Source organism: Apus apus, chromosome 1 (genome assembly GCF_020740795.1).
Source record: "Apus apus isolate bApuApu2 chromosome 1, bApuApu2.pri.cur, whole genome shotgun sequence".
In the NCBI taxonomy this organism is placed as follows: domain Eukaryota; kingdom Metazoa; phylum Chordata; class Aves; order Apodiformes; family Apodidae; genus Apus; species Apus apus.
Genome location: NC_067282.1, coordinates 123,212,773 through 123,226,395, shown reverse-complemented (window position 1 = coordinate 123,226,395; position 13,623 = coordinate 123,212,773). Strand labels below are relative to the sequence as shown.

The following is a 13,623-nucleotide window of genomic DNA, read 5'->3' as shown; positions in this document are numbered from 1 at the left end:
ACACTCATCCAGGCCATGAGCAGCCAGGTTTTTTATGAGAGTTCTCTTAGGATGAGCTCTAAAGTGCAAGGCTTACACTTGTTGGTTTAACAATACCATGTGTGATTCTGTTGAATGGTCACCATGTGATAAAAATAACTTTAAAAGGTCACTAAGCATAATGTGTTTTGTAAAGCATGATTATTTGGGTGGAAAGGGACCTCTAGTGGCTCATTAAGTCTGTTCTTTCTGAAAACTGTTTTTCATGCACAATTGATTTAATTATTTAGAGAGTTGTGGTCAATGGCTCAGTGTCCAAGTGGAGACAAGTGGCATTCCTCAGGGATCAGTACTGGGACCAGTGCTGTTTAACATCTTTGTTGGAGACATGGACAGTGGGATTGAGTGTATCCTCAGCAAGCTTGCTGACGATACCAAGCTGTGTGGAGCAGTTGAGACCCTAGAGGGAAGGGATGCCATCCAGAGGGGTTGGATGCCATCCAGCCTTGACAGGCTTGAGAGGTGGGTCAATACCAACCTCATGAAGTTCAACAAGGCCAGTTGCAAAGTCCTGCACCTGGGTCAGTACAACCCCAGACACAAATACTGGCCAGGGGAAGAATGGCTAGAGAGCAGTCCTGAGGAAAAGGAAACAAGCATCCCAAATAGCACAGCAACAAAAAGTTGTATCAACCTAGAAATGTTTGGTCAAATTTTCCAGTGTCATCAGGGAAGCCACCTGTTGGACAAATGGTGTATGGCTGCAAAAAGTTAGGGTCTTTCATAAAATGGACTGTGGTCAACACAGAACGAGCTTGTTGGCACTGACAGTCTGAAAAAAGTAGTGGTTGCTTGGTCTGGAGTTGTCAGGGTTGCAAAAAGCTGGAGTTAGAACCAAGATACGTGGACATCTGTGGATAGTCTTCCAATCTAACCTCATGGTAGGGAAGTGCAAAACCTAGTGTCCTGGTTTGAGCCAGGATGAAGCCAATTTTCCTTTTACTGATTTTTTTTCCTTCAGTAAGCTTGCTTTCAACTAGTAGCAGAGTGTTCCAACTAAGACTGATAATGGTGGAATGTTTTTGTAACTGCTGGGGCTCCAAGGTTGCACCTTCACTCTGCCAGCTCAGACACTACAGGGAGATCTATGACTCCCCCGCAGGAGGCTGAGTTAGACAGACAGCAAAACTGGCCAGAGATATTCCATTCCATATATCTACGTAAGCTCAGAGGAAGGTCAGAGGTCACAGAAGACAACTTCCTTCCTGCTTCTCCTTCCCTGTGGGAGTTGCTGGAGGTGGTGGGAGGCAATAGGGGCTTTGTACATCTCCTGAACACATTTGTATATAATTGTATATACTTTCTTATATCATTGGCGTTTAATTAAAGCTGTGTAGTTTAGTTTTCAATCCAGCCAAGCCTCTCTCTTTTTCTCTCTCTCCTTCCCTACCTGGATGGGAGGGGGGGGGGGATCGAGAGTGTTGTTGTCAGACCCGAGTCAAACGGTGACAACAACAACCTAGTCTCTTTGGAAGGGACTTGTAAAAAAACAGTAGATATTGGCAGGGGGAAACAAAGTCTCCTTTACCACTTGTGGTTTAATGCATTGCCTTGAACAGAAGCTTAGCTATACAGGGTCAAATTCTGTGAGAATAAGGCAGTGCTCTTTTGTAATGAAAATGCTGGAGAACGATATCCTAAAAACAGGCTCTCTGTCAGTGGCTAGGTCAGTCACACTGATCACCCAAAGTCTGTGGGGTCCCACTGCCTGGGGGGAGACAGATTTGAAGTTAGACTGTGTTTTTTAGCCACCTGAATTCTACAAGACTCAGCATCCCCATTGTGGATGCTTGCTCAGTCTTTAATGTTTGGATTAACGGAGAGTGCTGGAAGTAGTCCAAGCTATTAGTCAAGCATTACAAATTAGTTGATAATAAATATTCAGCAGCAGCTGTCTCTTTGGAGCCTGAGGAGTTAAGTAAATGGTTTCCTCAAATAGTGTCTTCTGTCTGTGGAGCTGTAAGTCTTTGCATTCAGATCAGCCCTTGTTAGGCTGGACTTCAGCACTGTGAAAAGAGCTTTTGGATTAGACTGAGCCTGAAAAACAGAAGCATTGATAAAAAACTCCACATACCTCACCTATAAACTAGATCTTTGCCTGCTGCCTGTCTGTGTGTTTTGCTTATTTTTAGAATTTTTTTTAGGGTTTTTTGTAATTTTTTTTTTGTGGGAAATTGGAAAAAAGAGTTTGTGATAGTTATAGTGAAACTGAGAGCGAACAATTTAGTCCAAGTTCGTCCCATCTTTTCTGTCATTATTGACTGGTAGGGAAAATTGAGTATCAAAATAAATATGTCTTTTTAGGAAGAAAAATGTCACCAGACGAGGAAGTAGGTCAGACACACACACTAGGAAGCAGGCTTATAGGAGTCTGTGAGTTATGATTGTTTTCTGCACAGTGTGTAGAACTGTGGAAAGGCTTGAGATTTCAAGCTGTGTGTCTTTGTGATTCAAATGAACTGTAAAAGAGATGGATGCTTGCCAACTTTTTGTGAGGTAGGCCAGAAATATGTATTTTAAAAATTAATAGGAATTAATTATTTAATTTTGCATGCTTATATTAAATACTTAAGAGCACTGTTGTGAGCGATATGGAGGAAAGAGTAGATAATTTCAATAAATAATTTGCTACTGTAAATATAAACGACATTGTTATTCTAGAGGATTATTAAAATTTACTTATAAAAATGTTTGGATTACATATTTTTAATATTAGGAAGGAAATGGTTTTATGTTATCAATTTTCTTCATTTTCTCAGAAAAGCAAAATATGAAAGGTTTTTTTAACATTTTGACATACATATAATATCCTGATCCTCTCAAAACTCTCTGTAAGAGAGATGCCCTGAGTGGGAAGAAATTCTCTGTTCTAGAAAAAAGGAAATTCAGGAGCATGATTTTCTTTGAAGGCAGGTAACACTGAGACTCCATAAAATATGAATGTGAGATATGAATGGTTTTAAGGTAAAATAATATGGTGACTGTGAAGTAAGCAGAAGGTTGGAAAGCCCAATGGCAGATTGATATAGGGGCACTTGTGATTTGTGAGTCTTTGACTATTTTTCACATACTGTGTTTCCCACAGCCCCCTGCCTCAGTTGTGTGAGATCCATTGATCTTTTTGCATTCTTCATTAAGTTACATCTTGTGGAGTTGAGTTGGTCCACATACAGCCAGCCCCACTTATATTTCTAGTCTCACCATCCTGTGTGTGGTCCCCGAGTTTTATTTGTGAGCAATTCAGCAGTAATCTCCAGAGTTCTGTGTGGCTCTGGTATGATACAGGAGCTGCCCCCCAGAGAACAGAATTAGTGTATGAAGAACCCAAACTAGCAGGGTAGAATGATGGTCAGTGGCAGCTCTGGAAAATGTGGTACAATATTTTGCTAAGCTGGAATGCTTTAAAGCTGCTGAAAACTTCAATTTTGAATTTATAGTTTGTCAGCATTTTTTCCAGGCACCTCAAGATTAAAGAAAAAAAAAATTACATTTGATTTTTAAAAATTATTCATTCCATACAGTGAGGTACTTTTAATGAAAATAAGATTATTGTGAACTCACTCACCTATCTGGACAAAATGAGCATGTATCACATCTTCACTTATTCTGCAAAATCAGTTGATTTTGCCTTGTCTCATCCTTGTACACCTTTTAAGAACTTTTTCTAGGGAAATGGCAGGCAGAGCCATAATTCATGAAGATAAATTTCTGTCTGAACACTTGAGAATATAGATATTGTTATGACTGTGTAAAACAGGATTTTATAATGAAAGCTCTTAGATTATCCTATCCATGAGTACTTCCTGCAACATCGCTTCCTCTGTTTATTACTATTTTGAATGTTTAAAATATTTCCAGTTTACTGGAATTCCAGTTTATCTGCAGAGGTCATAACATTACGCTGGCTAAATTTTTTATTAATTCCAAAGGATAGATTGTGGCTGATAGGTCTAGCTGTTGTGGAAAAAATTAATTGCATCAAATTCCAGAAACTTCAAGAGGAAACGGTGAAGTTGAAGTCTAAAAAAAGTCAAAAAGGCCCAGTATTGGTGACTCACAGAAGCCAAAAGGTGATTGCAAGATCAGATGTCACAGGATTTTATTATCCAGGTATATACTTTTGTCCAAAATTTAAATATGTTTTGGCTTTTCTTAATGCTGATAAAACATATGTTTTGATCATAATTAGCTCCTTCTGTCTTAATCTGATTTAATATTCCATGTGCATATCAATGAAAAATTAATATGAATCTTGTGTGTGCTCTTATGTACATTTATAAAATTACATACATTCTGTAAAGTTAGAAAGCAATGCTATAATTATATAAGAAGAGTACGGAAGGAAATTCTTTAGAGTACCTGAGTAACTTGAGAGTATCAACCTACCCCTCTTTGATGTCTCCCTTAAGTGTTTCTGTTGATCATTTGGCAAAAGCTGAGCTTTTGCATGTTTTCAAAGAAGAAACAAAGAATGTATAGTATAGAGCCATGTGACCTCAATGATGTGTGACAGCCTATAGGATTTTTAAAGAAAATTTCCTCAAGAGATAAAAGAAAAATAATTTTAATCTTTTCTGATGATGTTTTTTTAGGAACCGTGATAAAGAATATCAGTTCTACCTGTGCACTTGTTGACTTCAACAATGGGGAGACCTGTGTTGTACCTGTGAAGTTCACTCTACCTGTGGGAGGTTCTATCCCATGCCCATCTCTGCAGGTGAAAATCCAATTTTTTATTACAGCAAATATACAGTATTAATTTTGTTCATTTCTGCGCACATAAGGGATAGATTATTTTAAAATCTTTTAAATACATCTCTTTATTTTAAAGAAGAGCTTTTAGTGATAGTAGTATGCTTTTTTCAGCATGCTGTTTTTCATTTTTTGGAGCTTGTTTTCATTGTAATCCTATTGATTTGTTTATTAGAATTCTATGTTATTTTCATTATAAAACAAGAATATTTGGCTGCCTATAGAAGAAAGGTGAGCTATTTACCAGCAGAACAACTGTTTCCTAGCACATAGATTCTGAATCAAGGGGACCCTTTTTTATACAATGTGATGTACAGCAGGTTATAACCATTTGTTTTTCACAGCATATTTTAAATCCAGCAGATAACCTTATACTAAGGCAAATAACAGTAAGGAAAAAAAAGTAATCTTAATCAATATCTGGTTTTATTTAAAATTTATCAGCTGACTATCTGTAATCACAGTTGTTTTTTCAGGTAATTCTTACCTTACACACAAGAGTGATGTTGGTTATGAAAAGGCTACAGAATGGATACAGATGTTTTGAATACAAAAAGCATTTTTAGAACTGATTTGTTACACATAAAGTGAGAGACATGCCTTTTTTTTTCCTTTTGAAGTGAAGGCAAATCCTGATCAGGTAGTTCCTGATATTCTGCAAAGGGACCATCCAATTCTAGAGAAGATCTGCAGATATTGATAGAAAGTTGTGACTTCTGTGTTCCTTTTTAAAATTACTTTGAGTAAGTCAGTTACATATGGAATTCTCTACAATTCCCAACATTGGCTTAAAAGCTTACTAAAAGCTTAGAAATTTGTGTGAGGTTCAAGGGGCTGTAAGAGTTCAAGGGGTTCAAGGTTCAAGGGGTTGTAAGTTTCCTCATTCTGTTTGACTTCCTGTGTGAGCCCAGCTACATTTAGTAGGGCTCTGTTCGTCATTTTTGCTTTGTATTCTCTCCTTGATTCAGTGGAAATTCTGAATTATTGGTACATGCAAGGACCCAGTTCTTCTTTCAAAGATCCATGTTAAAGCACGGAAACATGTTAGAATGATGATTCCTTTAAAATATATTAATATTTACCTTTTATGTCTTACAAAACTTGAAAGTTGCACTGTTCTTGCAAACCAATGCTTTCCTGGGGTGCAGGTGGGAGACTATGTGTTTGCAAGAACTGGGACACAGACAGGAGATGAATATTATGCACCTGCCATTGTCATAGCAACACCAAAGAGGCTGAAAATGGATGATAAACTCTACACAGTTCTGATGTTCAACAGCAGGAAAGTAAGTAAACCTAGAAGGTGATACCAACATGGCAATGGTATAAACATGGTTCTGTTTCTGATAAGGCAGGTATATTTTTCCAGGTGAAAGAGAAAACCTGTCTCCAGCTAACCAAAGTAAATCAGATTTCAAGGCTTAGTGAAGAGCTCATGTAATAGACATGAACCAAGAAATTCTATAGGATAATTTAATCTTACATCATATTCTGTTCTTTTCACTTGAGTCTATTTGGTGGCTTTCACAAGCTCCATGCTGCTAAGTGAGAAGAATAGGAGGTTTTATCCCAGTCAGTATAGTCTCCTATTTAATCATGTTTCTTTGTTTGTAAGCCATTAAGATAATTTCAGATTTTTTTGTAGTGCATTTTTCATTTGCATTTTTCATACTGCATATTAAGAAAATGTGTTTTGTACCTGAAACTTTTCTCTGCATTACATACCTGTACTTACAGTTACATTAGAACAGTTGTCTTTGTATACATGTGCATCTTTATTGTTTCTGAGAATGAGACGAATGTCGATTGGATTATTACAGGAGCACTGTGTAAGAAGTGAGCTAATTAAAATCAGTCAAATGAAGTATGCCTTTTCCTGTCAGTACATAAGGGTGGTGCAGACGGTGGAATATGTGAGGTGAGTATGTTAGAACCTAAAAATGTAACAGTTATTTTATGAGGATGCCAAATGTTGCACTTGGGGTTCAAGTGTGCTGTCGGATTTTCCTGTCTAGTACTCTAACTCCAGTTATTGTGAACTGGCTTTGCTCTAAACATGCAACCAAATTGTTTGACCCACAAATGTGTCAATCAGAAGAGCTTTTAACTGTCTGCCCTACTATTTTATTATCTGGCAATTTCTTGCCCTGCTTTCAATTTGGAATCGTTGGTGGGATGTGATGGTTTGAAGCTTAGCCCCAGGAGGTTGCTGGATGGCTGAAAGGTGAGATGGGGTTTCTGACTGTTGTCGACCTTATTTTTCTTTTAAGATACTTACTGTGATATAAAGCTATGCATTAAATTGCAGGTTGTTTCTAAGATACTGAATCTCTTACTGGGCTTAAATCTTACTGGGGAGAGAGTGTGTAGGATGAGTATGAGCCCCTCCTTAAGTGCTGCAGAACTTAATGTACAGCAGGGGTGACATTTCTCTGAAGCGTGCACTGAACTTGCAGTGGTTCCCAGAGATTGTGGATTACTTTTTCATCTTGTATTAAGTTCTATTTTAATCCATTTGAAATAGCATTGGATTGTGATAACCTTCAGCACACCAACAATCCCTGACAGCATGCAACAACAGATATGAGGAAGTAGAATAAGATCAGTAGAATCATATAGGGATATTTTTCCAGGATACATTCCCAACCTCCAGCAATATAGGATTTAAGGATTTTCTGTAGCAGAACTGGAGTCTCTGTATTAACGTCTTTCATGAATTTTTCTTCCACCAATTTTTGCCATTACTTTTATGAACCCATATAAACCTTTATCATTCATAGCATCTTTCCAGAAGGAGCTGTGCAGTTTCACATTTTCATCTACCTTGACATACCACAGAGATTCCAGACCGAAGGGTTTCCTCTTCTGTATATGTCCATGTAGTACTGGCACTGCTGCCAAGGAATTGTATCATCTGCATCATGGAAGATTTCTTCTCAAGAGGTTGCATTAACAGGACAAATTCCACCTGTAAAGGCAAATTTAGAAGTTCTTCATATTTATCAAAGTGTTCTATTATGATGATCAGTGCTGAACATTACACCTAAAAATGATGAGTGAAGGTACCAGTCATGAGCTGATTTGTGGCTTCCCTGGAAATAATGGAATGAAAAAGCAACACTGATTCAAGCCTTTTCCTATACATTTGCTAGTAGTGATTCCAACAGTTTCAAACTTGCTCTTCTGCCAGCTTGCAGCCACAGCACATAAACAAATAAACACACCCCCCTTTACTGAGCAGGATTCCAGATCTGCAAATACATGGATGTCTTTTTCCAGGCCAGATCACCTACGTGATGGTATCCTCTTTTCACTGAAAAGTAAACCAGAAGACTTTGGTTTCCTGGTTAATGCATACAACCAGTTGAAAAGAAGCAGGTATGTAATTGAGCTGAGTTCCAGCAAAATCAGTGGAAGTCTTTCCACTGAGTTGGATTATATTCTAAATTAGGTACCTTATTAAGAAAAGATATAACTAAATGCATGGGCAGTAAGAGTTGCTTCCTTTCAACATACTTGGTGTCATGACTGAGTGCTTTAATATAAAATTTAATGTTCATTCTCCAAACACTTTATTGACAAGCTGACTTTTTGTTATGTAAAAATGATGAGAAAATTGAGTTACTCACTGGCAAACAGAGGAATTCTTTAGAGAACTGACTGAAATAAGTAGTAAAGTTTTGAAAAAGAAAAATAAATATACTTATTAGTGTAAATTTTAGATGAAATGATAGCCAAAGCTATAGCAGTGCTGCCGCCCAGATTGAGTTGGAGTTTCCAGTAGACCCTCTACCTTCTAGAGGGCATGAGAATGTGCTTCCCACTGGAACTTATTATTATATTCTAAAATAGATACCTAGCCTAGCTCCCATGTCATACTTCCCAGAAGGGAACAATGCAGCACATTGTTCAGTGGTGCTCACAGATCTAATGAGAACATCATGACATTGCTGACAGAAACAAAGTAGAATCATAATTTCATCAGAAAGGAACCAAAAAGTTTGAATGCAGTAGGATATTATAAGCTCAAAAAGATACAATCCTTGTGTGCTGAGTCTCTTAGAAGTAAGGGGAAAAAAGTAAAATGGGTAACCCAGGCTTCTCTTTTGACAAGGAATTGACAGTGCATGTAGATGTATTACAATTAGCTTAGCTAACTCTTCAGCTCTGGCTTCTTTGGGATTGTCTTCTGATGTTTATGTGGTGTGTCCTGGACATCCTACTTCATTCGCTAGTCTTTAGAGGTACTAATATAGCTGTCATCATTTTAATATCAGATGCCAGCATCTGTTTGGGGTGTTTTCCTGCCATCACAGTGGAAATAAATAGTTACGGCAGAACAAGCACTCTGCAAATGTAACTAATAAATCCCGTCTGAAAAGTAAAACACTACCTGCCCACATCAAAAAAGACAATTGTTGCCCAAATCCTTTTTGGAGTCATAAAAGGTAGACAAAATTAGAGGCAAGAGCCCTGTTGTTGGGTATTCTTTACTTCTTTTATAAATAAAAGGGAAACTGAATTGTAAGATATTTATATCCCTGCCAAATGGTCAAGAGTGTGATATCTTGTCACTGTGAAACATGAGAAAAAGTGAAATCTATGTTATGTAAAAAAGGATTGAGAAATAATATATGGTATGTGTGCTTTTAGCTTAAAGAATTTCCTTGCCTGATTTTCTAACCTGGACAGAGATACCACAAAGCCCTATCCTCACTCATCTGTGGAAGATGAAGGAAGGGGAGACACAAAGAAAAATACTGTGAAAGAAGATAAGGGAAAAAAGAAAAAGAAGAGCAGAGCAGAAGACAAAAGGCATCCCAGGGGGAGGTTGTTGAATGCTGATGATCTTTTGTTTGTCTCCAGAAGGGAAGTAAAACAGAAAGGAAAAAATTCACTGCTTAGCAATGAAGAAGAATTTCAAGGTAAAGTAGCTCTGGAAAATTTTAAATGTTAGGCATTAGATCTGATGGACCTTCAGTTAATTCCATGCAAGGAACCATGTTTCTGCATTTCTGGCTGTTAGACCAACCTGCTTTCCCATTTCCTATGTGAAGAGGTTCTCTCACCTCCTGTGAAAACCATTCTTCACACTGATCAATCTCAGCATTTGTTTTCCCCACAAAGGGAAGAACTTAAGAAAGAATGTTCCAGCATATGCTGCCTTCATTTCCCTAATGCTTGTAGAAGCAATAAGTGAAGATGCACTAACAGTAACCTTAGTACCTGCTAGTAACCAGAGTATATATTCCAGTTCTTCTGCTGTTTGTTACTTGTTAGGTTGAAGGTATGTCTGTATTTCAGGTATTGAATTACAGCATAGGGAGCTCAAGGCTTCAGAGGTTAAATAGTTTTTAGTGTCTGAGCTGGCTCAGTTAAAGCTGATATCAGTATCTAGACTCTGTGTCACTCTGCAGGTGATACCTGGGCTAGTGTAGGTATGTCATTACCTGCCACAGTCAGCTCTTAATTTTAAGAATTCTACTGTCAGTGAAAAGATAAGAAGATTTTTAACCCTGCCTGCTTGTACTTCCTTGTACTATTTTAGACATGTTCTCAACATCTTCATTCTCAGTCAAGGAATGGCTGAGAGAACTGAGATTGTTTAGTCTGAAGAAGAGGAGGCTGAGGGCAAACGTCATGGCCCACTACAACTACCTGAAAGGAGGTTGTAGTGAGGTTGGTGTTGGCCTCTTCTCCCAAGTAAATAACAATTGGAAGGAAATGGCCTGAAGCTGTGGCAGGGGAGGTTTAGACTGGTTATTAGGAAGAATTTCTCTACTGAAAGATTGGTCAGGCACTGGAACAGGCTGCCCAGGGAGGTGGTGGAGTCACCATCCCTGGAGGTGTTCAAGAAACATGTGGATGTGGCACTTCAGGGCATGTTCTAGTGGCCAAGGTTGTGTGATGTTAGGGGGTCTTTTGTGTTGATAGTTGGACTTGGTGATTTTTGAGGTCCTTTCTAACCATGATGGTTCTGTGATTAATTATTTACTTCCAGAAATAATGGATTATAGATTCATTTAATCATCGTGTTATCCATCAACTTGATTTGGCTTCCCTTTCCTTCTGTCTTCTCACTCTTCTTTTAAAGAGTGTCTGCAAAGTCCATTTACATTGCTTATGATGGGTATTATGGTGCCACTACATTTTTTTAGGAGTGGCCTGGTCAGAGCAATATGAGAGCAGAGTTGCTGGACTTGTCCTGCAGCTGCATGGGAAACCCCAGTTTTCATAGATAGGGGTACTTCACTGGAAATGCTCAGTCATCTCAGACTCCTCCTTCTTAGACATCTTGAGATGCAGGTGCTGGGTAAATGTGAAATAATGCTGCTGTGATCAGCAAGTCCTGTTACTGATTCCATGCAGTTGAAGGAAAGCTTAGAGAGCAGTAGCTATCCATGCACTTGAATCCTGCCAAATAACCTCAACAGTACTGTATCAAGACTCTAACAAGACTTCAAGGTGGTATCCAGCTCAATCATGTAAAGAGGGTACCCTGTCCTCTTCTTATGGCACCATGGACAATGGATATGGCTAATTTTTTTTTCTTAAATGTATTTTCATTTACACATCCTTCTGTGTTTTGTAAGAAAGGGGCAAGTCAGAGAGCTGAAACACCATGTTTTCATCTTTGGACACCTACATAACCCTGAAATCTTGATGCATATGCTGGACACACAAATGTTGATCAGAGTGATCTCTTACCTGATTTTTCATAGAATCATAGAAGTATTCAGGTTGGAAAAGCCCCTTGGGATCACCAAGTCCAGCCATCATCCCTACTCTACAAAGTTCTCCCCTAAACCATCTCCACCAACACCACACCCAAACAACCCTTAAACATATCCAGGGATGGTGACTCCACCACCTCCCTGGGCAGCCTATTCCAGTGTCCAACCACTCTTTCTGTGGAAAAAATTTTCCTACTGTCCAGTCTAAAACTGCCCTGTTGCAGCTTGAAGCCCTTCCCTCTTGTTCTGTAATTACCTGTGAGAAGAGACCAGCACCAGCCTCTCTACGATGACCTTCAATACTTCACTATTTTTTGCTTGTTTATAACAAAGGCAGTTTTTTTCAAAATACTCAGCATCTCAGCAAAATGTTAAAGCTAAAACCTTTGGTAGCTAAATACATTTTACAGTAACTAGGTTATATATCTTTTTTAAGATCTCTAAAAGCAATGTGTTGAACTGGGAACTAGTTTATCTGAAAGATGCACAATCCTCTCCTTGTAAAAGCCAATACCTGAATTATATGGATATCTTTTTACTTTCAAGAAAGTTCATTAGTCCTGATCTATTTGCCTGAAGTAAAGGCTTTTTCTTCATATTTATGCTTAATAGTTTTCTGTTAATATTAATATGGGTGTAATGTGTTAAAAGCATTTGATACCATCAGCAATTCCTACTTTTCCTTTCCAAATGTTTGTCTTGTTGCTTCTTGTGAACTCTTCAGATACATACATGTATTTTTTAATAATCTGATTGGACTGTGTTTTGTAACTACTCCATGTGTTAATCAACACTTCTCCTGTGGTTTTGCTGACTTCATGTGTACACTTCTCTGTTATATGAGGAAGTAAGTTGTCCTGGACTTGAATGAGCGTTGCCCACTATAGAGATGGATTTTTGTGCTCTCCAAGATAATGTGGGGTCAGCTACATGGCTTATATATAGCTGGTTGATGAAGCCTTGTATTTCTATGAAGCCTTATATTTCCACAGAGCTGTGGGGCCTGAAGGAATTAATGGAGCATTTTGGAGTGCTTGGAGTTTGGTTTGTGCTCAGCTAAAATATTCCTGATTGTTAGAAGGAATCAACAACCCATTCTGGTTGTTCTCACTCGGGGAAACAACATTAACAGAAGTGAATAAAGATTAAGTAATTGTGTTAGTTATTTAGTGTATTTAAGCTTCATTATTGAGTTGATGAGTAATTTTGTCCTATTTATTCCAGAACTATTATATTTAGCACATTATTTTAATGTGTGTGTCTCCTGCTCCTATTGTATTTGGTCTGTATGTATGTATAACAGAGAGAAAGAAATCCTGGCAAACTCCCACTGTTAGTGGGACAATGCTTCTTTCTCTAGGTAACTTAGATAAAACTGATTGAACAAGATCACAACTACTTAACTCTCTCATTGGTTATTGCAATAATTGTGTTTATAGATACTTTAAAAACGTGTTTATTTCTATAGAAAAATTCTTCTCCTTGTCTTTCTACTCCTTTCTCTGTTTGTAACACCTAAAATCAATGTTCATTTCACATTATTTTCTTGGTGATTTTCCAAAATGGCCATCTAGTAAAAAACTAAATCAGCAAACAATTCAGAGTGAAGTACAGGTAAGATACACAGTGATAGGCTGCATTGCCTGATGTTTTAGCAAATCACAGCTGACAGACCCCAAATCTCCTTTCTAATTTACAATGAGATGTGACTTGAGGCAATTACACTGATCATTACTGTAACTGCAAAGATGGAGTAGGTGCAATCATTTTCTATCATGTTCTATGGCAAATCTAGTTCTTCCAAATTGGGTTTGAGAGTGTAACAGCTGTGGCACCTGGCAGCCTAGTGGATTGGCTGGGTTTCCCACAGTAGAATTTCACATTTTTAGCACCTACTTGTTTCCCAATCTCGTTTTCCAGATAGTTCATTCAGCGTTTGGAGAAGGCGATCACAATAAACCAGTGTTCCCATCTGTTGGACACAGCTTATTTGATAAGCAGTTGATGTCAATTCAGCTCTGTCTGCATCTGTTACTGCAGCTGTGTGGTGCTAAGGGCTCCACAACAGCCTCCAGATTTAGCTTTTGTTTTTCTGTTG

At 38.1% G+C, this 13,623-nt stretch overlaps 1 protein-coding gene across 1 annotated transcript in view; it reads left to right on the top strand.

The window, feature by feature from the left end:
• Positions 1-13,623, top strand: part of VWA3B (von Willebrand factor A domain containing 3B) — a 75,628-nt gene that overhangs the window by 59,483 nt on the left and 2,522 nt on the right. The window contains exons 25-30 of the mRNA XM_051615636.1: positions 4,029-4,149; positions 4,632-4,756; positions 5,940-6,077; positions 6,612-6,709; positions 8,071-8,169; positions 9,484-9,716. Of these exons, the coding sequence (XP_051471596.1) occupies positions 4,029-4,149; positions 4,632-4,756; positions 5,940-6,077; positions 6,612-6,709; positions 8,071-8,169; positions 9,484-9,716 (814 nt within the window). The remainder of the gene's footprint in view (positions 1-4,028; positions 4,150-4,631; positions 4,757-5,939; positions 6,078-6,611; positions 6,710-8,070; positions 8,170-9,483; positions 9,717-13,623) is intronic.